Source organism: Furipterus horrens, unplaced genomic scaffold, assembly GCF_987537825.1.
Source record: "Furipterus horrens unplaced genomic scaffold, mFurHor1.1.pri manual_scaffold_17, whole genome shotgun sequence".
Taxonomy (NCBI): domain Eukaryota; kingdom Metazoa; phylum Chordata; class Mammalia; order Chiroptera; family Furipteridae; genus Furipterus; species Furipterus horrens.
Genome location: NW_028327187.1, coordinates 81,851,640 through 81,877,029, shown reverse-complemented (window position 1 = coordinate 81,877,029; position 25,390 = coordinate 81,851,640). Strand labels below are relative to the sequence as shown.

The 25,390-nt window shown below is 39.9% G+C and overlaps 1 protein-coding gene across 3 annotated transcripts; it reads right to left on the bottom strand.

Moving 5' to 3' along the window:
* Window positions 1-1,211: 1,211 nt before the first annotated feature.
* NUDT11 (nudix hydrolase 11) lies at window positions 1,212-6,140 on the bottom strand. Of its 3 annotated transcripts, none has more exons than XR_016508585.1 (2): window positions 6,078-6,140; window positions 1,212-1,435 (listed from the first exon to the last, which is right to left on the bottom strand). XR_016508585.1 is itself a non-coding variant. In XM_090264618.1 (2 exons), coding segments are annotated over exons 1-2 (495 nt in total). In that variant the 5' UTR covers window positions 5,801-5,832; the 3' UTR covers window positions 1,212-1,434. The 3 variants fall into 3 exon arrangements, 2 of the variants coding, with proteins under 2 accessions (XP_090120744.1, XP_090120745.1); XM_090264618.1 differs by lacking the exon at window positions 6,078-6,140 and adding an exon at window positions 5,307-5,832; XM_090264619.1 differs by lacking the exons at window positions 1,212-1,435; window positions 6,078-6,140 and adding an exon at window positions 5,306-5,832.
* Between the last annotated feature and the right edge of the window lie 19,250 nt (window positions 6,141-25,390).

Sequence of the window (25,390 nt, the reverse complement as noted above, 5' to 3'; positions counted from 1 at the left end):
TCCTGCTTAACAGAACATAAGAATTTACTCCCATATAAAAAAAATTTAACTCTTCCCATTTCAATGAGACAAATTAAGAGGAAAAAACCTCCTAGCACTGGTCTGTAGCAAGGGAAACAATAGCCACTCCAAGGTATGCTGCTCCTTTCTTTTTCCACATTTGACCTTGGCCCAGAAGTGACACTCCAGAGCCAACATTTTCTAAACAATCTAAATTTTTTCCTCTTCTTTTTTCTCTGTACCTTATATATTAGCTTTAATAAGAATCCTGATAATTTTTTAAATTAACTTTTTATTATGGAAAATGTCAAACATACAAAAGTAGAGAGAAGCGTATAATGAGCCATCATTTAACCATCACCCAGTTTCAACAATTATCAAGATCAATTTTGTTTCATCAATATTTCCAATGCATTTAACATCCAGACTTATTATTTTGAAGCAAATTCCAGACATCATTTCAACTGTAAATGTTTGAGAATATATCTCTGAAAGATAAAAAATATTTTCATCATAATTTCAATATTGTTATCCCAACTAATATCAAACATCAAGTCAATTTTCAAATTATCCGATTGTCTTATAAATATATTTTATAGATTGGTCAAATCAGCATCCAAAGGAGATTCTTATGTTACAATTGGTTTATATGTCTCTTAAGTCTCTTTTAATCTATAGGTTCATTCTCCTTTCATCCAGGCCATTCATTTACTGAAGAAACTGAACAATCTGTCCTGTAGTTTCCTACAGTCTGGATTCTGCTGATAATCATCTCTCTGGTATGTTTCTCTGCTCCCTGTATTTTCTATAGATTAGGAATTATGTCTAGAGGCACAGTCAGATTTAAGACCAAAATACTGGCAAATGTATTTCATAGGTGGCGTAGTGTACTACCATCAGGAGGCACATAATGTCTTAGATGACATAAATATGAGTAAGAATTTTTGCTGATATCTCACAGATGCCTTGAAGTAGTTGACACCTGATATACAAAAGCCACGCATATGTTTGATGTTAGATAAAAGGCATTTATTGTACTAACACTGGATTAGAAGATAAATGCCCTACCACTCAATGTCATTACAAAATATTATTTAGAAAAATCTTCAGTGATGTCTACCATATTTCAAGTGATGTCTTATATGCTAGATATATAAAAAGACTAAGAAAACAAGGTCCTTGCACGCAAGGTCATATAAGCTGGTGGGAAATATAGACACATAATCATAAAAGCACAAAAAGGGCCATAAGTACCAAATTAGAAGTCTGTACAGATAGTGGCAGTGTAACAACCTGGAGAACTGTCATTGTAATAAACAGGGAAGTGACCAAAAGCATAGGATGAGCTGTGTTCTTGACAGTATGAAAGAGCTCACCTGTGCTTCACAATTCCATTCATCATTGGGTTCACATACTTGATTCTTTCAAAGTAAATCTGAAAAAAAAAGTCTCATTAATAATTTTATTGGTTCATCAATTTCTCTAGTCAGCAAACATTTATTGAGGGTCTACTATGGTTCATTAGCCACTTTTTATTACAAAAGTCTTCAGTGAATTATCCAATGCAGTTCCACTGTGAGGCCAGATGAGAGCCTGAGTGAATAACAGATTGTCTTAGCTAACATATGAAGCTAAGAAATCAAGATTACACTAGTAGTAGACATTCCTAATCTCTGGATCAATGACAAATGTCTCCAAATTTTAGCACTGTTCTAGCCTGTGAGGATATGGGCAAGAATCAGGCTGGGCCCTAGTCCTCAAAGAGTTCACAGTCTGACAGGCCAACAGTCATTCAGAAAGATGGTCACAATACTAGAATGATGCTGAAAATATTTCCTGTTTTGCTTGGTGCTTCCAGAAAAAGGAACCCTGGAAAAAAAAACTTGGGCCAGCTTTTAGTCTGATAGTCTCTAAAGCCACATTTTCACCTCCCTTTTCCCAGTAAACAACTATTGATGGAGGAATTGCTCCTTCTTACAATTTGACTCCACTGAATGGGAATTGAGAGGAGCAGCTTTAGCTTCAGAGCCCTTTAAACCATCTGTCCCAGGAGATCCCTCTAATGTTGCTGTTATTATACTTTACAAGCTGCTTGTTCCTGCTCTTACACACACATGTAAACCAATATTTATTTGATGTTACTAAATATAAAGTTGTTGAAATCTTTACAATTTTCTCAAATGAAAATTTACTCCAACATGTCTTCTTAAAACTTATTTTAAAGATAAGAAGAGGCACTTGTACTGCTGGGAAAACTACCCTTATAAAAACATGCTGAAAACAAATTTCTACCACATATATGAAAGTGTTAATTATCTTTGATCAATGCACTGTTATCTGGGAGGGTTATAAGCTGCAAGATTCACCTGTACATTTTTAGTGCAATCACCACATAAGTAATGCATGGGTGCTACATAATGACTCTATAAGCTGAAAATCCCAACTGTGTATTAAAATCTTGGAGAATGGAGGTTATAGACACCATTCTGTTTGTTAGCCTCTGTGTCAACTGTTTTGGTCTGAATTTTTTTATTTCTCTTTCAAAATAAAAGTTTTTAAATTTAATACTTTTAGACTGAACTCCAGAACTATATATACCAAGAACTGCACATGTAATTTGAAAACATAACTTAGAGGATGATAATTGTAAAGTATTCTGCTGCAATTTAGAAATTAAAGCCTTGGAAGTTTTATAAACTGTGTAAGTTGAAGATATTTGAGCAATCCAAATACTTCTGAATAAAACACAACAAATACAGGGTAACAACTCTTAAGAGTTGATTAACATCAACACTGTACTTTCACATTTGTCAGATACATAACATAAAAGTCAAAACATAAGGTTGTGTATTATTATCTCTAAGAATGCCATACATAAATTAAACCTCTCAGGTATCTGTGGCAGTATTTCAGATGGAGGCAGTTTTATGTATCAAATAGTCACAAAGTGATAATTCATTTTCAATGCAGTTAGTGTATATGTACTTTGAAAAACCTCAGGTTACTGAGAATATCTACTAGTTGACTTGGATTGCTGGAATAGAAAAGGTCAACTATTAGGAGTTAGAAATTTAAAAAAAAGATATCTTTTTGTACAAACAGATAATTTTTGAAAAACATTTGATAATGCTGAATAAATAAGAATATGAAATTATATAATTATTGACTTTTAAAAGGTATTGATTTTTCACACTACTCATTCCTTTGGCAACATTTATTGTTAACTACTATATGTACTTTATTTAGATAGTTATATATCACAAAGATCTTATTAAAAAATTAAAAATTAAATTCTACGAGGGAGTTACAGGTCAGTATGTATTATGAAACAAAATGTCAGGAAAGAAGTTCTACTAGTTTTTCGAAAGGGGCAGGGGTGCGTCATCTAAGACAAAAATATCCTGAATTCCATGTTCTAGACTCTAGGCTTTTGGAAATAATTCAGGCTGCTTCCCACCCATCAGAGATTGCTGTCTATTGGCCACACAGCCATGCAAAGGGGTAAGCACAATAAATTGTGAGAACCATGACACACACAGAAGAGAGAATCTTAACCCTTTGAGTGCCATGTGTAATTTGAAATTTGGACCAACATGAGAAAAAATTATATCAATATATAACCTGAGGTACAAAAAAAGAGAACAAAACATTAAATACAAATTATTCTTTTGTTATTTACATTTATAACCATCGAAAAAAGAGTCTCTGGGAGTGAAGCTGGCAGTTTTGAGAAAATTTGCCAGCGTTGCTCACAGCGACGTTGGCACTCAAAGGGTTAACCCACGTGGTCAGGAAAGGCTTCTCATAGAAGTTTATGAAGTATCTATTTTCATTATCTCCAATTTTATATTAAAAAAAAAACTGAGCATCAGAGAGTTAGATAACTTGGCTGAGGTAATACAGTGAGCAAGAACTGGAACAAGTTTTCAACCCTAGGTTTGTCTGACTTCAAAGCCCCAAGGTAGTTTCTATCACACCAAACTATCTCATAAAAATGTCATGTTTTACTTCAGTCACTTTTCCACTTCTCATAGTACTGCTTGCCTGTGAATATTTAAAATCTTCTAACTACAGTATTAACAGTCTAAGGGGAGACATGACTAGGGGAATAAAGATAGTTTCAGAAGAGACTGAAGTATTTTAGATGGAAGTCCTGATGACAAGCAAGTATCAAGGCAAATGAAATGAAAGATTGCCCAGTGCAAGAAAAAAAAAAAAAAAAAACATTTATTTTGAATCTTGAAGAGAGAATGTTCATGTGTCCTAACACTTTGAAAATCTGTAACAGCTTAATATCAAGAAAGGTACCTCACTCAGTTGGGATGTCATAACCATAGAGATCCCATTCCCATGGTTAGTGGTAGTCAAGAAATTTATCTGGAACGCTGCTAAATTCAAATATATGAAACAACTTTCTTTGAAAAACTAGCTTGTGTTGAGAAAACCATAGTTGTTCTAAGGGTATTGAGAAAGGGACAATGGGTGTTGGAAGTTGAGCATGCTACACCATACTCTATGTACATAAATAAGTTTTTCTGATAAGATATATGGATTTGCCTGGCTAACAATGCTTTCCTGAGAAATATCTACTCTGTAAAGTAATATTGCGTGCAACTACATTTGAGCTACATGGGGAATGGCCATTTCAAGCAAGCAGTCAAAACTTACCAGTTTGAACCATTTTTGCAAATCAAATTATGTACATATGAATAAAGGAATTTCTGAAAAAGGCAAATACGTTTTTGAAGATAAAAGCATTGTCAAGTATGGCAAGAGCACAAGATGTCAGATTTTTTAAGCCATTTTTTAAAATTCAAAACTGAGCATTTAAATCAATTTCCACCACAAGGCTTGCAGACAAAGGCTAATCCTGTGAAAGGAGAAACAACTTATGAAAGAAAATTAATGACAGATGTCAGACAACCAGGGTGATTGGATTTTAAATGCCTTCCGCTACAAAACCGCAAGACTGGTACCAAAAATGCGAATGCGCATACGCGCACTCACATGCACATACACACACACACCAAGGGCTGGGTGAGCAGTGAAGGCACCTTTAAAGAAAACCCATGTGGTTTAGGCATTCTGAACTATGTTTAACAGCGCTACCAAGAAGCGATTCTCAAAGCATCTGAAAAACGTGCCTGGCAACTGAGACAGTGTGCAAGCGCGATTCAGAGGTCTGCCAAGGAAACAAAAGGAACCCCCCTCTCCCGGGAAGCTTGCACAGGGCACTGGAGACGCGCGAACACTAGGTGTTCTAGGCAGGCGGGAAGCAGAGGGGTCTGTGCAGGAGCGGTACATACTAGGGGTCGCTCCCGGGCACAGACGGGGCCACGGAGTTTCCATTGGTGGGGGAACCGCCCAGCTTTAGTTTCTCCAGGTATTCGGCATGCACGGGCTTGTGGCACTGGAGGACCTTGATGGCATCTTCGACTTTGAACCACTCTCGCTTCCTCCCAATGCTCACCGAATCTTCCCAATCTTCCAGAATCTCAGTGACAGTCAGGACGTACACGTACGTCCTGTGCTTGCGATCTTGGTTCTGCTCGAAGACGCCCAGCAGCCGGCCTAACTTCCCCTTGACTCCCGCCTCCTCGTACACCTCACGGACCGCCGCGCCGCTCGGCTCTTCCTCGGGCTCCATGCCCCCGCCCGGCACAATCCAGCGGTCCGGGTACCGGCTGCTACTCACTAACAGCACCTCGTCCTCCCGCTCGCTTCGGAAGCACAGGCACGCCGCCCGCTTCTTGAAGCCCTCTGGGTCGTAGGTCCGCGTCTGGTTCGGCTTGCACTTCATTCTCCAGACCCCCGGCTCCCGCGCTCGCTGCTGCTCAGGTCGCTGCCGCCGGCGCCGCGGGGTGAGGTGCCGCGGAGAGAAAGGGCCACTGTGAGGGGCAGGGAAACAGACGGGCCTCAGCCCGCGAGCGCCAAGCTTAAGACAAGATGAGGCGGGGGCGGAGCGGGGGCGGGGTTCCCAGCACAGAAGCCTGCGTGGAGGAGGCGCCCTGGCCGTGGCTGCAGTCGTTGCCACCGCACCTGCCCCCCGCCCCCTGTTACCGCCGCTCTGCACGTACCTCCGGCGCACGTCGCCCCCCCTTAGCCGCCCCAAAGGTGTAGGGACGCGAGGCGCCCTCGTGTGCGTGGCCCTTTCCACGTGCGCGTTCCCGCCGGAAGGCGAGGGGCGGGGGCGGGTCTCGCGGCTACCTCAAGTGCTGCGCCTCGGGTCCATTGCGCAGGCGCCCCGCACATCCCGGGCTGGAAATCTTCACGCGGAATTAAATTCACCGCATTGTGACTTGGGCCAGCACTGTTTCCAGGTATGCCGTGGCGCTAAACGTGGCTGTGCTGTCACAGGACGGTTCTCCTCACTGCCCACCATGTTCACGAAAGACATCAGCACTCATTCTCCACACAGTAGGGTCAAGTGCATCTTCATCATCGCCCACAGTGAATGGTACCGGCTTATTTATACCAAGGCCCGTGTTTGTCAAAATGATTCTGGGTATTCTTGGATCAAAGTCTTACCTAAATTTTGCTGAGTCATATCATGCAATTTTATTTCTTCAACAGTTTGTTCACCTTTCCAGGCATCTTGGCACAGCCCATAACTTAACACGTTTCTTCAACCCCTGCTGACAGCTCAACTCCCCCTGTCTCAGTTTCTTCATCAGTAAGCCCCTTGCCTACTTGCATTTGAGTCATATTCACCCAACAGCTGGGCAACTATCGAAAGTAGTGTTTTATTAGATCCCAAGAATCTCTATCCTCTACACACTCTGCCCTTCTCTCTCTCACTGGGAAATACTGGTTGAGGTTTTGGCAAACATGCCTGTGGAAATCCTTTCTTATTCTACCTTTTGATTTTATAGAAGTCTCCTGGTGTGGGACTGCAGCAAGGCCACTTGGTGCTCTGGCAACTCTGTTTGGTCATCCTATCCTCTAGGCCAAGCAATACACCCCGCCTTCAGCCAAAAATTCAACAATCTAAAACTGTCCCTCTCCTTTTAAATTTTGTATTGTTTTCCTGCTGTAACCATAGTAGGAGCCTTACAGAGAAGACCTCTGCTGTCCCCAAAACCATTGCCATATAACAACTTAGGCATCTTTGTCTCTCTTACAAACAGGCACTCTGCTGGCATCAGGCAAGCAGGATCACCAGAACTCACTCCTCCAATGAAATGATTCCTTCATCAAGTGAAAATCCACTGAGATGTAAGTGGGAAGGAGTTATAAAACATACAGTCCAATTTTCAAATAACAAGTTAGTCCAGCTTCCCAGACTCTGTTCCACTCCAGTTATACCCAGAATAGCTCATAAAAATGATCCTGTTCTCAGCAACAACAGACACCTGCAATATCTAGAGCATAATATGATAAAAATGTATGGGTGGTAAACAAAGAAAAAGATTAAATGGAGATATAAAGACAATGACTTCAACCAATAAAGACAGTGCTGCTACTGACCCTGTTTTAGTGACCTACAGGTGATCGAGAACATATGAAGGGATGAAACACCCCATGATTAAAAGCAAATGAGGAAAATAGATTTTATCAGGCTGTATTCCTCAGTGTGCCCGTGCTAACAAACACACAGGTGCTGTTTAAACCACTAGAAAAAAGCTATTACAGTCAGGATCTAGGCAACTATACCTATTATCACCAATATTATTAAATATTGCTTTAGGTGTTCCTGCCAGTGTAATGAGAGTGTAACAAGAAAAAATCTATCATTTTGATAAAGGAAACAAAATTGTCAAATTTGCAGATGATATGGATATGTTTCGGGGAAACAGCTAAGAAGGAGTATAAATATAAAATTCCTTTAACTAGTAGAATGAAATAGTAATATCTAAAATACCAGGAAGTTTCATGTGTGCCAGCAATAGTTGTGTGTAAAATGAGAATGGGGAAATGACATTCACGGTAGCAATATCAACTGCCCCAAAATATTATACCAATGGAGCCTAAAAATATGGTTAGGACATTGTAGTAGAGAATGATAAACTGTACTCAGCTGTGAATGATGATTTGAATAAAATAGAAGGAACTCTAGCTTAGGTGGGAGGACACTTTAGCCGGTGTCTGGGCAGAGGAGTGGTCCACCTAGGCCCCAGCAACAACACAAGTCTACTTCACAATTACCAGGTACCTTGTCTCACCAGAAGGTTTATTCCATCACTTCTACATCAGATTATGCCTATGTAATATGCCTCTGGCGGGGCCATGTTTATTGAAGGAGAGAGGAATAGTAACATTATAATATGGAAAGAGGTACAGGCTGGATTCATACTGGCAAAGACATACATAGTGTGTTACTGGATAAAGAGATCCATAACTTACAGGTTTAGCACAATGTCAAGAAAAATTTGAAATAGTTTTTTTCTCCAGAATTTTATCAGATAATTCTATCATTCATATAGGGCAAGATAATTATGACTATTTCTGAAGAAGGATTAAAATTCATTTGAGAGATTAGCATTCCCCCACCTGGTTTGTCCACAGTTAAGTATTTCTCCGATGATGAACAAGGTCATTTGATGAACCAATGTAAGAGTAGCCTGTTACAGTAACAACTGCAGTTTGCACATGCCTGCCCATATCTCCTCCAACATTGTCCTTGGTGTTGGAGATGGAACTCCCTTTGTCCAGTGGGACAATAGCAAGTGTGAAGCAAGCGGAGAATTGAAAAGTGCTTGCACACCAGGGTTTGCCCTCTCTTCCTGCTCTTCAGACAAGATGACAACAATATGAAGACACATGGGCTAGGTGGATGATGAGAGACCCATGGCTCATGCGTGCCCTTCACCCCAGCTGACAGTGAACCAAATGCCATAAACGTGGGTGAGACCATTCAAAAGCATGAGCCATCCCCAGCAGAGCCACCTAGCTGACAGGACACTGACCATGGAACCCTAAGTAAGCCTTCTGAGAACAACAGAGGGACCACTCAGCTGAGCCCAGCTGAAATTGTTGAGTTGCAAAACTGTGAGGGTGAGAATTGGTTGTTCTTTGAAGTCCCTAAATTGGGGGGTGGTTTGTTATGCATAAAAAGCCAGCTGACACAGCCATTAACTGCCACCCATCAATATCTAGCTGGAGAGGAAGTATTTTTCACAGTAGAAATTTTATTTTTGCTTGAAGAGGTTGACGTTGAACTTTCCCTGGAGTCAGGGGAAAGGAATGAGGTTAAGAAAGGTAATATTTGCTATGTACAGTCTACGTGCCAGGCCCTTTGTTGAGCCCTGTCTCCTTTTTCACTGACAGACAACTGAATCCATTTCATAGAAGAGAAGGCTTAGAGTGGAGTTTGCATTTGAATTCAGCTCTTCATGCTTCTCTAGCTTTGTGCACTCACAGTATCACCATGTCTTGTAAGAAGGATTATATTCATCAAGAGCTACATTCTCTCTCTCTCTCTCTCTCTCTCTCTCTCTCTCTCTCTCTCTGTGTGTGTGTGTGTGTGTGGTTCTCTGCTGACATTCAGAGTTGACTATCTAGGTAATGTGTTTATTAGTTCAGAGTCACCGAGTTCAAAGGAAGTTATGTTTTCATCTGGATGTTGTTGCACAATATAGCCAAAAGAACACCTGAGTGTCCATCTCACTCCCATCCATTGTGTCACCTTGACATGTTACTTAAGTCTGAGTTTAAATCCCTTTGCAAGCATAAAATAGAATTGATACACAAGAGAAGATATTCTGTTTTGTCGTCACTCCCAGCATTGATTTTGATTTATTGATGATCTGCTTTATTTTCTGCACTTAATATTTATTTACCAACAACCTTGAAAAATGAGTACCAAGACTTCCCTTAAGCAGGTTAAGAAACAGGCTGAGATGGGGTTAAGTGAGTAAGGCAGTAAGTGATGCAGCTGAGATTCACACCCTGGTCTGCCTGGCTCCAAAGGTCGTCCTCTTCCATTCATTATGACAAATGTCACATATGTTGACAGTTGCTGACATGCACAGTACATGCCATTGCATTGATACAGACTTCGTCTTCTCCCATTCTTTTTACCTAGAATATCCAGGAACCCAGGGGAACATGCTTCTACCTCATGTATAATGGCACAGATGTGTGGTCAAGGGCGTGAACACAACGATGGAGGGATCTCAAGTTGAGGTGAGTGTTTCCACTCTCAGAGGCAGCACTCGCTGATTCCTCTGGCTTCTTTGGTCACTACCTCAGGTTCCCTGACTGCAGTGTCCTCCTTTTCACTGATACTGTCCCCTCTGTAGACTCTAAGTCAGCACCTTTCCACTGCTCTCCTGTTCCTGCATCAGAGTGGAGTGCTGAATGCTCACACAGCCCTTTAAGGCCCTACAGGACCTGAGCCCTGCTTCCTTTTTGACTTTATCACTATGATTCTCCACTTCAGTTCCTCATCCTCAAATCATGTAGTCTACTGCAGTTTTTGGATTATGTCAGCCAGATTCCCTACTTAGGACCTTTGCTCTAGCTAATCCATTTGCCTGGAATGCTCCTCACTCATAGCTTCCTGCCTGGCATCTTCCCTTCCACCAGGGCCTTGCTCCATTCTCAGCTCCTCAAAGAGGCCTGCCAAGGCTATCGTATTTTATATTGCTAAGGGCAAGCATCTTTTCCACCCTCACTCATATTCCTTATCCTCTTTACCTTGGCCTAAATTGTCTGTTACACCACTTACCAATGAACTGGTTATGTTATTTACTTCTTTGTTATGTGCATTGCTTATCTCTCTCCTCCCCCATAGCTCCTGCTCGAATACAAGGTCCATGATCTTAGGCATCTTTGTCCCTTGTTCTCTTGTATATCTCAAGCAGCCCAGAAATTTGCTGAGCACACATTGTAGTCATCCAGACAATATCTGTTGATGTGATGAGGCATGCCTGTCTCCCCCTCTGCACTGTCACACCCTCGAAGACAAGGGCCTTGTTTCATTTGTGTCTGTCAACCCACATTCAGGACACTTTCTGACACGACTGGAAAGGCACCGCTGACTATTTGCGGAATGAATGAATGACCTTTTTGAAAGTGATACTAACAGGGAAAACACTTCTGTTTCCAAACAGTAGTTCTTCCAGCAGGTGCCATCTGTGTCAGCACCATGAATGTGTCAGCTGCCATGCAAACTGCTGGTCAGTTGGGAGATATTTGAGAGCCTGAAGTCAGACCCACTTTCTGTGGATCCCTCACAGGGTTAGCACAGTTCTTCCTAAACAACATGATTTAAGGCAGTAGTTCCAGATCTCAGCCACTCATCATCCAAATGATTTTTGCTTTATCTGTGCAGGACATGTACTACATTTACATATAATATTGCATTGTATTTTATTTAAGTAAAACTGTCATTGGGAATAAAGCACATTTATACAATTAAACACAATGAAAAGCCAAACAATGCAATGAAATCATTGAAATAAAAGTTGATATTAATGTTAAGTAATAGTACACATAATAACGGGTACATACACTAGGCACTTAATCCATCTTCTTCCATTTAATTTGAATAAAATACCCTCAGAGGAAATATTTCCATTTCCATTTTTATTAGGAAGACTGTTGAGATCCAGGACAATATGTCAGTTTCCCAGGATCTGGCAGCTAGTAGGCAGTCAGATGAAGTGTAAACATAGGGCTCCTTGATGATAGCACTCCACAGAGACTGCAGTTTTCCCAGACCCCCACTTAGCTTGCCCCCAGAAGTCCTGTCCTATTCCCCTCCTTGGGTTCACTGATACAGCTCTCAGACATTTTCATCCCATCTCCTAGCATTTTAGAAGCTCTTCTTCCCAGAGCTCCCTCTCCTGCTTCTTTGGACAAAGGTTGGTGTGTTCGACACTGATTTCTGCTGTGGCAGATGAAAGGTGACTATTAGAGTCCTTGTGAAGGACTGAAATAATTGTTATTTACAACTCATTTGTGACTTTTGATGATTGTGGATCCTGAGGAGGGTCCTTTGTTGCAGAGCTAGTTTTATTGTGTGAGAACACTGTTCTTGGCAGGATGCCCTTCCCGTCCACAAAGTTATCAAACCAACCTAGGAGGGAAGATATTTTACTGTTCAAGACACTGTGCACCCACAGGCCCAAGCACCATGAGACCCATTCCTTCCGAGGCAAAACAGGTGTCTCAGGGTTACCACTCTGTCCCACAAATTTCACAGGATCCTCAGAGTAAGACAACGAGGCACATAGAAGTGATATTTGCTATCCGAAATGGGTTCAGGAAATGGCTGCATTCCCTCTTTCACAATAAGATTTTGATCAAACCGGTCTATTTTGGAAAGATGCACCATTAGTGAGGGCCATGGTAGAGTGGCTATGAAGATGGGTTTTGAGCCAGGCATCATTTTTTGAAATTCAAGATTTGTAAGAAATATCTTTTCCCAAGTTATTTATTTCATTGAAAGTCAGTGGTTTTGTTAGCAGTTTTCTCAAAATACATATTGTATCTCCTAGGAGGAGACACCAATTAGACTCTTAGTTTCCAAACTTTAATTTTGATCAAATAGCTTTTACTACCAGCTTACATCTCAGAGGAAGTGTCCTTGACTTGTTGCTTTGGGTGAACTTTCTGATGGTGCAATTCCCAATATACTTATAAAAGAATCCTGTTTATTGGGTTTTGTTTGTTTCTTCAATTACAATACTAGAAGAGATGATGAAAAAAATCTATGAGGGTCTATCATGTTTTGGAGTCTTTACATAACTCACTGATAATTCTCATAAAATCCCTATGACAGAGGGGGGAGAAGATGGTGGAGCAGTGAGGGGAGGCTGTGCTTTCTAGCTCCCGAGACACCCGTCTGTAGTTTGGACTAATTGCAGACAGAACTGAGCAGCTGGACACTGGCAGGAGTCAAGCCTTGGCACTGCTGGATTAGAGAAAACTATCTGGGAACGACCTGTTTGGTGAGAATAGTGAAGGAAAAAGGGACGAGATGGGATTTTTGACTGGGTTGGCTCCCCGAGCTGTGGCTGGAAGCACACAGAGGCTTTGTTGTGACCACAGGCCTCCCCAGAGAGGAATCGGGAAGAGAGCGGATCTCTGCCTGCTGGCAGAGCCAGGAGTGGGGCAGGTGGCATCTGGCGCTGAAAGACAAGAAACAGCATACTGCTGTGCATGTGAGAATGAGATTTTCCTTTATATTTTCTCTTTTGTATTGCGGAGAGGGGAGGAAAGGTTGGGGGTGATAAAACATTCTTGAGGAGCGCAGGTGCAGAAGTGTGCTCGCCCACTCCCCAACCCTCTCCTTGGGTCTCGTGGGTGCACACAGGGAAGTGCCCTCATCCACTGGCCCAGGTGTGCAGCCAGGGCGCTGGCCGCACGTCTGGGTGCCCCTCGGACACACCCCAACATACATAAGATCAGTGCCCCAATGGGCACAGGGAGGGCCCACTGGGCACGCAGAAGACCGTGTGCAGACACACACATGGCCAGCCCCAGTGGGCACCAGGCCAGAGCACAGACCACTTGCGTGGACTCTCCTAGTGCCTGCCCAGGCAGTTGTGGGAACGGCGGACAGCTGTGGCGCAGGAACAGTGGGCAGCAGCGACTCACAGACATTCACTTTCACCGTGTACAAGTGTCTGGGGCCTCACCCCAAGGCGCAAGAGACCAACTCCCGGAGTGCGACTCAGCAGTCCTGAGGCTAGCCGAAGGCTACCTTGTGCGCGCACGTGCGTGGGCACACAAGCAACCTGTACGGCTCCAACAGGCACCAAACAAACACACCGGCCACCACGGGCGCATAGGAGTAACCCGGGTGTGCGACCAACACTGCTCGCAGGCAAACACCGCTGCTGCGAGGATCAGGAACCTCTGGCCCACCTCATTAAAACAGCTGTGGATCCAGAAAAAGAGACAACACACAAAGGCTGAACTGAGTAAAAATTTTCCTTTTGTATTTTTTAAAATTTTTATTTCTATTTTAGTTTTTTATTTGTATTTTATTTCATTTCAATTTTTTTAATTTAATTTTTAATTTTTACTTTTATTTTTATTTTTAAAGTTTTTTAAAACTATCTCTTTAATTTGTTTCATACCATCTCTCCTTCTCATCCTTCCTCTTTAATTTTTGCTTATTTGTTTGTCTGTTTTGTTTAGCGTCCCTTTCTCACTAAATAAATAGAATATAACTACTATATAAATCTAATATATACAATTCTAATTTCTTACTGTATTCTGCATTCTTCCTCTTTTTCTTTTATTATTATTAACATACAATGTAAATATTACTTACCGTCTTGCATAGTCTCGACACTACTTGCTACTATTATTAAACTATCATCCCCTCTCTCAAAAATCATATTTTTCTTCTTTAAAAACAACTTTATCTAGTCTTCTTATAGTATAAAACCCCTAACCTCTCTACATTTATATTAATACTGGCTTTTTTGCTGACGATAGCGGGATGGAGGGTGGGGGATATTTTTGATGGTGTGGGTTTCCTGCTTAGGCTGTGTGTTCATGTTTTTAACAGCATCTCCACAAAAGAACTCAAGACAAAGTGGACAGAGCAACTCTTAATCAACTAGCCAGAGGGAACATCCTACAAAAGAGTATCTGAAATATAACCAGACAGCATAAACAAATGACTTAAAGGGTATCCCAAGAACCTCAGGCTCAGGAGATCAAAGAGACTAGACCACTGAAACCCCCAGATATCCCATAAAGAATCTCATACCACAAAGGTGGGAAGCCAAAGCAGACAAATCCAAAAAACAAAAGTAAACAAGAAGAATCCAATATGGTAAGACGCAGAAACAACCTCTCAATGAAAAGAAAAGAGGAATCCCCAGAAACAGAGGTGGATGGAATAGACATAGCCCAAATGTCAGACATGGAATTCAAAACAATGGTGGTGAAGAAGCTCAATATACTCGACAACCTCAAAAACAACTACGACAACCTCCAAGGAAGTTACCAACAGCTCCAAGAAAATTACAGGGAACTTATGGAGAACTATACCAGCATAAAAAAGGACATAGAAACTATTAATAAGAACCAGGAAGAAATGAAGAATGCAATCTCTGAACTGAAAAACACAGTAGAATCAATCAAAAGCAGGCTAAACAAAGCAGAGGATCGGATCAGTGAGTTAGGGGACAATGTAGAAAAAAATTCCCAGACAATATAACAAAATGAAAAAAGACTGAAAAAATATAAACAAGATATTAGGGAATTACAGGATAGTATGAAAAAAAAATATCAGGATCATTGGAATAAAAGAGGGAGAAGAAGAGGAACAAGGATTAGAAAACCTGATAGGAGAAGTAAGGACAGAAAATTTTCCCAACCTGAAGAGAGAAAAAGTTATGCAAGTTCAAGAAGCAAAGAGAGCCCCAATGAAAAGGAACCCCCAAAAAACCCACTCCAAGGCACATCATAATTAAAATGGCAACATTCAAAAACAAAGAGAGAATCCTAAAAGCAGCAAGAGAAAAACAGCAAGTACATACAAGGGAGCTCTGATAAGGTTATCAACCGATTTCTCAACAGAAGCACTACAAGCAAGAAGGGAATGGTCAAAAATATTTCAAGCAATGAAAAACAAAGGCCTGCAACCAAGAATACTCTACCCAGCAAGGCTCTCATTCAAAATCGAAGGTGAAATAAGGAGTTTCCCAGACAAGGGAAGACTAAAAGAATACATCTCCAGCAAACCAGCATTGCAAGAGATGCTAAAGGGAATGTTTTAAGAAAAGAAAAAAAGAAGGAAAAAAAAAAAAAAAAAGAGGAGAGGAACACAGGTACAAAGAGAAATGAATAAATACATGTCGATAATAACCTTAAATGTAAATGGATTAAATGCTCCAATCAAAAAATATAGGGTAATGGAATGGATAAGAAAACAGGACTCACATATTTGCTATCTACAAGAAACACACCTCAAAACAAAAGATTTACATAGACTGAAAGTAAAGGGATATAAAAAATATTCCAAGCAAACGGACATGAAAATAAAGCTGGGGTAGCCGTACTGATATCAGACAAAATGGATTTCAAAGCAAGGGCAATAAAAAGAAATAAAGAAAAATATTTCATAATACTTAAGGGAAAAATTCATCAAAAAGATATAACACTGATAAACATATATGCACCCAACATAGGAGTACTCATATACATAAAGAAAATACTGGAAGACCACAAGAAGGATATTAACAGCAACACACTCATAGTAGGGGACTTTAACACTCCATTATTAACAATAGACAGATTTTTGAGGCAAAAAAACACCAAGAATACACAGGCATTGAACAACACACTAAACCACATGGACTTAACTGATATATATAGAACTTTTCACCTCAAAGAAGCAAAATATACATTCTTTTCAAAAGCATGTGGAACATTTTCAAAGATAGACCATATGATAGGACACAAAACAAGCCTCAACAAATTCAAGAAAATTGAAATCATATCAAGCATCTTTTCAGACCACAATGCCTTGAAACTAAAAATCAACCTCAGGGAAAAAAATCAAAGACACCCAAACTCATGGAGAATGAATAACACGCTATTAAATAATGAATGGGTTAACAATGACATCAAAGAAGAAATCAAGAAATTTCCAGAAACTAATGATAATGAACACACAACAGCCCCAAACCTATGGGACACAGCAAAAGCAGTCCTAAAGGGAAGTTCATAGAAATACAGGCATATCTGAAAAAAGAATTTCAAATAAAAAATATTACCCTAAAGCTACAAGAACTAGAACAATAACAAACAAAGCCTAGGGCAAGAAGAAGGAAGGAAATCATCAAGATCAGAGCAGAATTAAATAACATAGAGACCAAATAAACAATTCAAAAGATTAACAAATCTAGGAGCTGGTTCTCTGAAAAAAATAAACAAAATCGACAAGCCTTTAACCGGGCTCATCAAGAAAAAAAGAGAGAAGACCCAAATAAACAAAATCGGAAATGAAAAAGAGAAATCATGACTGATACCTCAGAAATATAAAGGATTGTAAGAAATTACTACAAACAACTATATGGCAAGAAATTTGACAACCTGGAAGAAATGGACAAATTTCTAGAAACATATAACCTTCCAAACTGAATCAAGAAGTAGAAAGTCTCAACAGACCAATAACAAAGAGGGAAATTGAAACAGTAATCAAAAATCTCCCGGCACATAAAAGCCCTGGACCGAATGACTTCACAGGCAAATTTTACAAAACATTTAGGGAAGAACTAACTCCTACCCTCCTCAAACTATTCCAAAAAATCCAAGAAGAGGGAAAAATCCCAAACTCTTTCTATGAAGCCAGTATTACCCTAATCCCAAAACCAGGTCAAGACAAAACAAAGAAAGAAAACTACAGGCCAATATCACTGATGAACATAGATGCTAAAATCCTCAATAAAATTTTGGCAAACAGGATGCAGCAATATATCAAAAAGATCATACACCATGATCAAGTGGGATTCATCCCAGGGATGCAAGGTTGGTTTAATATTTGCAAGTCAATAAATATAATACATCACCTAAACAAAATGAAAGGCAAAAATCACATGATCATATCTATAGATGCAGAAAAAGCATTTGATAAAGTACAACACCCATTTATGATGAAAACACTCAGCAAAATGGGAATAGAGGGAGCAGACCTTAACATAATTAAGGCTATATATGAGAGCCTGAAGCCAACATCATACTCAATGGAAAAAACTGAAAGCATTCCCCCTGAAATCAGGAACAAGACAAGGCTGTCCACTCTCCCCACTTCTATTCAACATAGTGTTGGAAGTCCTAGCCACAGCAATCAGACAAGAGAAAGAAAGAAAAGGCATCCAAATTGGGAAAGAAGAAGTAAAACTATCACTATTTGAAGATGACATGATAGTATACCTAGAAAACCCTATAAACTCCACTAAAACACTACTCGATATAATAAGTGAATTTGGCAAAATAGCAGGGTACAAAATAAATGTACAGAAATCTAAGGCATTTCTGTACACCAACAATAAAATATCAGAGGCAGAATCAAAAAAGAAAATACCATTTACTATAGCAACAAGAAAAATAAAGTACCTAGGAATAAACTTAACCAAAGAGATAAAAGACCTGTACTCTGAAAATTATGCAACATTGAAGAAAGAAATTAAGGAAGATACAAATAAATGGAAGCAAATACCATGTTCTTGGATGGGAAGAATCAACATCATCAAAATGGCCATACCACCCAAAGCAATTTACAGATTCAATGCAATCCTTATTAAAATACCAATGACATAGTTCACTGACCTAGAACAAATCCTCCAAAAATTCATATGGTACCAAAAAAGACCCCGAATAGCAAAAGCAAACTTGAAACAGAAGAACACAGCAGGAGGAATCACGATACCAGACATCAAACAATACTACAAAGCCACTGTGATTAAAACAGTCTGGTACTGGCATAAGAACAGACATATAGATCAGTGGGACAGAATTGAAAGCCCAGAAATAAACCCAGGCCTCTATGGTCAACTAATCTTTGATAAAGGAGGAAGGAACATAAAATGGAGTGAGAAGAGCCTCTTTAACAAATGGTACTGGGAGAACTGGACAGGGACGTGCAAAAAAATGAAACTAGACCACCAACTTACACCACACACGAGAATAAACTCAAGATGGATCAAAGACTTAAATGTAAGCCGTGACACCATAAAAGTCCTAGAGGAAAACATAGGCAGGAAAGTTTCAGATATCCCACGTAACAATATCTTCATGGATACATCTCCTAAGGCAAGAGAAATAAAGGAAAAAATAAACAAATGGGACTACATCAAACTAAAAAGTTTCTGCTCATCAAAATAAAACATCAGCAAGATGAAAAGGAAACCAACCATATGGGAAAACATATTGGCCAATGATATCTCAGACAGGGGACTGATCTCCAAAATATATAGAGCTTATACGACTCAACATCAAGAAAACAAACAACCCAATTAAAAAATGGGCAAAGGACCTGAACAAACACTTCTCCGAAGAGGACATACAGAAGGTCCATCGGCACATGAAAAAATGCTCAACATCATTGGCCATCAGAGAGATGCAAGTAAAAACCACAATGAGATACCACTTTACACCAGTCAGAATGGCCATTATCAACAAATCAACAAACAACAAATGCTGGCGAGGATGTGGAGAAACGGGAACCCTACTGCACTGTTGGTGGGAATGCAGACTAGTGCAGCCACTATGGAAAACAGTATGGAATTACCTCAAAAAACTAAAAATGGAACTGCCTTTTGAACCAGTGATTCCACTGCTAGGATTATACCCAGAAAATCCTAAAACCTTAATTCAAAAAAACCTATGCACGCCTATCTTCATAGCAGCTCTGTTTACAATAGCTAAGTGCTGGAAACAACCTAAGTGCCCATCTGTAGATGAGTGGATCAAAAAACTGTGGTATATTTCACAATGGAATACTATGTAGCAGAAAGAAAGAAGGAACTCCTGCCATTTCCGACGACATGGATGGAACTAGAGAGAATTATGCTTAGTGAAATAAGCCAGGCAAAGAAAGAAAAATACCATATGATATCACCCAATACAGGAAACTAAAGAGCAACTCAAACAAATGAACTAAATAGGCAAAGACTAGAATAGTAGTCAGTAGGGGAGAGGGGGGAGGGAGAGAAGGGGGATAAGTAAGGGAAGGGTCTAGTCAAGGAACGTTTATGAATGACTCATGGACATGGACAACGGGGAGGGATATGATTGTGGGAGAAGGGATGGGCTGGGAGGGGGGAGCAATGGGGGAAAAATAGGACAACTGTAATTGAAAAACCAAAAAAAAAAAAAATATATATATATATAATACATCACCTAAACAAAATGAAGGACAAAAATCACATGATTATATCAATAGATGCAGAAAAAGCATTTGATAAAGTACAACACCCATTTATGATGAAAACACTCAGCAAAATGGGAATAGAGGGAGCAGACCTTAACATAATTAAGGCTATATATGAGAAACCTGGAGCCAACATCATACTCAATGGAAAAAACTGAAAGCATTCCCCCTGAAATCGGGAACAAGACAAGGCTGTCCACTCTCCCCACTTCTATTCAACATAGTGTTGGAAGTCCTAGCCACAGCAATCAGACAAGAGAAAGAAAGAAAAGGCATCCAAATTGGGAAAGAAGAAGTAAAACTATCACTATTTGAAGATGACATGATAGTATACCTAGAAAACCCTATAAACTCCACTAAAACACTACTCGATATAATAAGTGAATTTGGCAAAATAGCAGGGTACAAAATAAATGTACAGAAATCTAAGGCATTTCTGTACACCAACAATAAAATATCAGAGGCAGAATCAAAAAAGAAAATACCATTTACTATAGCAACAAGAAAAATAAAGTACCTAGGAATAAACTTAACCAAAGAGATTAAAGACCTGTACACTGAAAATTATGCAACATTGAAGAAAGAAATTAAGGAAGATACAAATAAATGGAAGCAAATACCATGTTCTTGGATGGGAAGAATCAACATCATCAAAATGGCCATACCACCCAAAGCAATTTACAGATTCAATGCAATCCTTATTAAAATACCAATGACATAGTTCACTGACCTAGAACAAACCCTCCAAAAATTCATATGGAACCAAAAAAGACCCCGAATAGCAAAAGTAATCTCGAAACAGAAGAACACAGCAGGCGGAATCACAATACCAGACATCAGACAATACTACGAAGCCACTGTGATCAAAACAGTCTGGTACTGGCATAAGAACAGACATATAGATCAGTGGGACAGAATTGAAAGCCCAGAAATAAACCCAGGCCTCTATGGTCAACTAATCTTTGATAAAGGAGGAAGGAACATAAAATGGAGTGAGAAGAGCCTCTTTAACAAATGGTACTGGGAGAACAGGACAGGGACGTGCAAAAAAATGAAACTAGACCAACTTACACCACACGCGAGAATAAACTCAAGGTGGATCAAAGACTTAAATGTAAGCCGTGACACCATAAAAGTCCTAGAGGAAAACATAGGCAGGAAAATTTCAAATATCCCACATAACAATATATTCACGTATACATCGCCTAAGGCAAGAGAAATAAAGGAAGAAGTAAACAAATGGAACAAGATCAAACTAAAGAGTTTCTGCTCAGCAAAATAAAACATCAGCAAGATGAAAAGGAAACCAACCATATGGGAAAACATATTTGCCAATGATATCACAGACAGGGGACTGATCTCCAAAATATATAAAGAGCTTATGTGGTTCAACATCAAGAAAACAGATAACCCAATTAAAAAATGGGCAAAGGACTTGAACAAACATTTCTCCGAAGAGGACATACAGAAGGTCCATAGACATGAAAAAACGCTCAACATCACTAGCCATCAGAGATGCAAATAAAAACCAGAATGAGATACTACTTCACACCAGTCAGAATGGCCATCATCAACAAGTCAACAAACAACAAGTGCTGGTGAGGATGTGGAGAAACGGGAACCCTGCTGCACTGTATGTGGTAATGCAGACTGGTGCAGGCACTATGGAAAACAGTATGGAATTACCTCAAAAAACTAAAAATGGAACTGCCTTTTGAACCAGTGATTCCACTGCTAGGATTATACCCAAAAATTTCTAAAACCCCAATTCAAAAGAACTTATGCACCTCTATGTTCATAGCAGCACTCTTTACAATAGCCAAGTGCTGGAAACAGCCTAAGTGCCCATCTGTAGATGAGTGGATCAAAAAATGTGGTACATTTACACAATGGAATACTTTCCAGCAGAGAGAAAGAAGGAACTCCTGCCATTTGTGACAACATGGATGGAACTGGAGAGAATTATGCTTAGTGAAATAAGCCAGGCAAAGAAAGAAAAATACCATGTGATATCACCTAATGCAGGAAACTAAATAACAACATAAACAAATGTACTGAATAGAACAAGGAGCAGAATAACAGTCAATAGGGGGAAGGGGAGAGGGAGAGTAGGGGGATAAGTAAGGGAAGTGTTTCGTCAAGGAACGTGTATAAATGACTCATGGACATGGACAACGGGGAGGGATATGATTGTGAGAGAAGGGATGGTCTGGGTGGGGGGGGCAATGGTGGAAAAAGGACAACTGTAACTGAAAAACCAAAATTAAAATAAAAAAAATCCCTATGACATAACCAATATTCCTATTTCACAAATGAGGAAATTGAGACTCAGAAGGATAGGCAACTTGTCCCTGATCACACAGCCAGAAAGTTGCAGAGCTGGGATACAGAACTATTGTCACAATTAACTGCCTGTGTTTTTCAACATTGCCCACATTAAAAAAAAAAATAAAACAGAAAAAATTTTGTTTTTGAAAATACCAATGTATATTTTAAAATCCCACTCATTACCATGTCATCATTGTATTTTTAGTTTTACTCATAACAAGCAATTCTTTTCCTTTACATACAATATTGAGTTTATAAATAACATTGGAGTTGGGGGTGGCAGATATGGAAAGGCATATACATGACTCTGTCCTGGGAGTTGATGCTTTAAACCATATCATATGCTGAAAACTATGCTATATAGAGGCACATGGACAAATGAACCAGATTTCCAGTCCTCCAAGATCTAGCTCTAGAAGGGTTTGCATGGCATCTGATACTGAAAAGCCACGCATATAGTACCTAGATAGAAAACATGTAGTGCACTACCTCCAGAGTGGAACTGGGTGTTTTGTTGTGAATGATCCAATATAAAATAAGTAAATTCAACAAACCTTCAGCAATACCTACCATGTTTCCCATAATGTACTTCACACAGGACAAAACATAGTTCCATCTTTAAGTATCTCACAGGAATACAAACAAAAGAAAGGAACATAATTTATGAATTAGAAGTCCCACAGGGTACCTTTGCTGTGCAAGAGAGGAAGAGTAGCCCTGGCCAGAATGGCTCAGTTGCTTGAGTGTCGTCTTGTGAACCAAAAGGTCACAAGTTGAATTCCCAGCCAGGACATATGTTCTGGGTTGTAAGTTCAGTCCCTGGTCAGGGTGCATACAAGAGTCAACCAATTGGTATTTCTCTCTCACATTGGTGTTTCCCTCCCCTTCTCTCTCCCTCCCTTCGCCTCCTTCTAAAATCCATAAACATGTCCTCCAGTGAGGATAAAAAAGAGAGAAAGGACAAGTGAAAGAGGAGACAAAGAATTGGACAGGGAGAGGATAGAGGCAATAGGAACACAAGTCAGATTAGGGGAACCGAGACTTGTGACTATGAACATGCATGGCTGTCCCTGAAAATTTCATTGTTTGGGGGATTGCAGACTTGATTCCATAGTCCTGAATATTTCTGATTGTTATTAAAACAATTAATGCAATTGCCAGTTTTATATTCATTAACTTCTCCTGTTAATTTTTGAATTATTTTTTTGCCTCATTACTCTGTATTTGCAAATACTAGGGGAAGTTCCAAAGTTCTCCCGCTGTGAGGACATTTCAGACAGCTGAGAGATTATTAGAAATGCCTACATTGATCATAAAGCCAGGAACTCAGCATACATGGGTACTAGAAGCTATGGAATATAGAAAGCTGGGATGTAAGTCAGAAAAGCTCTATGCTTCAAGCACTTTGGTAGGTTTTGGGGTTAGAGGGATCATTCAAACTGATCTAGTTGTCTAAGTGAGGAAAGTTAGGCAGGTTAGTCTTAACCCCAGTGATCTGTAAAGATTTTTCAAATTTGTTTATCAAGAGGTTGTTTTACACACACACACAATTAATAAATTAGAATTCTGGAACTCAGCTAGGATCATCGAGTGTTGGAGCCAGTCTGTCTGACTCTAAAGCCTCAAAGAATGTCTATGACATCAGACCCTTTTGCATAATGATTTATTTCCATTTAATTCAGAGGCTCTACTTGCAATTCTCCTGACTGTGCTTGTCTGCTGTTGCCCCACAGGTAACCTTGGAACTGAATGTTCTCTGTCATCTAAAGGTCAGGGACAAAATGGGCAACTCCAGCATCCAAGTCGTTTGCACTGAGTATGGTACCTTGCTTACCAGAAATTGGCCTTTTTGTTGCTCCCACACTTCAAGCTTTGGTCTTGCCTCCATATTGCAATTAATCTTCACTGCATGAAATTTAGAGTTCTCTGCACTGTGCCTTCCTCTGTACTTATTTTCATTTGCACCTCAGAGCTATATGTGGTTTTGGTTGGGCCAGAAATCATTCCTCATCCTTTTCAGTAGGTTATTGAATAATACAGAGAATTACCTTAACCACAACAGATTCAGTATACTAATAACGTAAATATTAGTTTTCTATTGCTGCATAACAAATCGCTACAAATTTGTTAGCTTAAATCAACAGAATTTATTATTTCACAGTTTCCATGGGCCAAAGGTGTGGTATGGATCAAGTTCTCTGCTTAGTGTCTTACAGGCTGTAGTCAAGGTATCAGCTGGACTGAGGTCTTGCCTGGAGACTCTGAGGGGAAGCTGCCTCCCTACTCACTCAGGTGGTTAACAGATTCAGCTTCTGTGGTGGCAGGACTGATCTCACATGCTTGTGGATGTCGTCAGGGACTGCTTAGATTCTAGAGGTTGCCGGTATTTCTCATCATGTGGTTCCCTCCATCTTGAAGCAAGCAATGTGGTGTCAAGTTTTTGTGCTTCAAGCCTCTCTTGCTTCTCCTGCAGCTGCTAGCCAGAGAAAACTGCTGTTAAATGGCTCTCGTGGTTAGATTCGGCTCTTCTGGATAATCTGGGATAATCTCTGTATTTTAAGGCCCACAGTTCAGTAACCTAAATTACAACTACAAAACCTCTTGATCCATGAAATCCAACATACATATGCCTGTGATAACTCATCTTGTTCACAGTCCTGAGATTGTGGTGGGAAATTTCCAGAGACCATTTTTAGAATCTTGCCTACAAAAACTTTTAATAACTTTTCATTATTTATGAAAATTCTATTTATTGACCGATTATCTGTATTCCTGTGAATGTACTGCCCACTCTTTACTGGATTACATTGCATCATCCTGTAGTATTACTTCAACAAGAGGCTTGTGCCTTCCCAAGTGTATTAGCCAGGCTTCTCCAGAGGAATGGAACCAAGAAAATATATATCTATGTAAAGTATGTTTATATATATATCTATCTACCATCTATATATACCTCTCTATATAGATATATCTATAAGCAGAGAGAGAGGGAGAAACAGAGATATGTTTTAAAGGAGTTGGATCACATGATTATTGAGGTTGAAAAGTCCCAGTTTCTGTAGTTGGCAAGCTGAAGACTCAGGAGAGTCGATGGTATACTTCCAGTTGAAAAGCTGCTGGGATCGAGTCTCAAGACAATCCGTTTTCTCAGTTCAAGTCCAAAGGGAAGAAAAGACCAATGTCTCACCTCATGTAGTCAGGCAGGAGAGATCTGCCTGA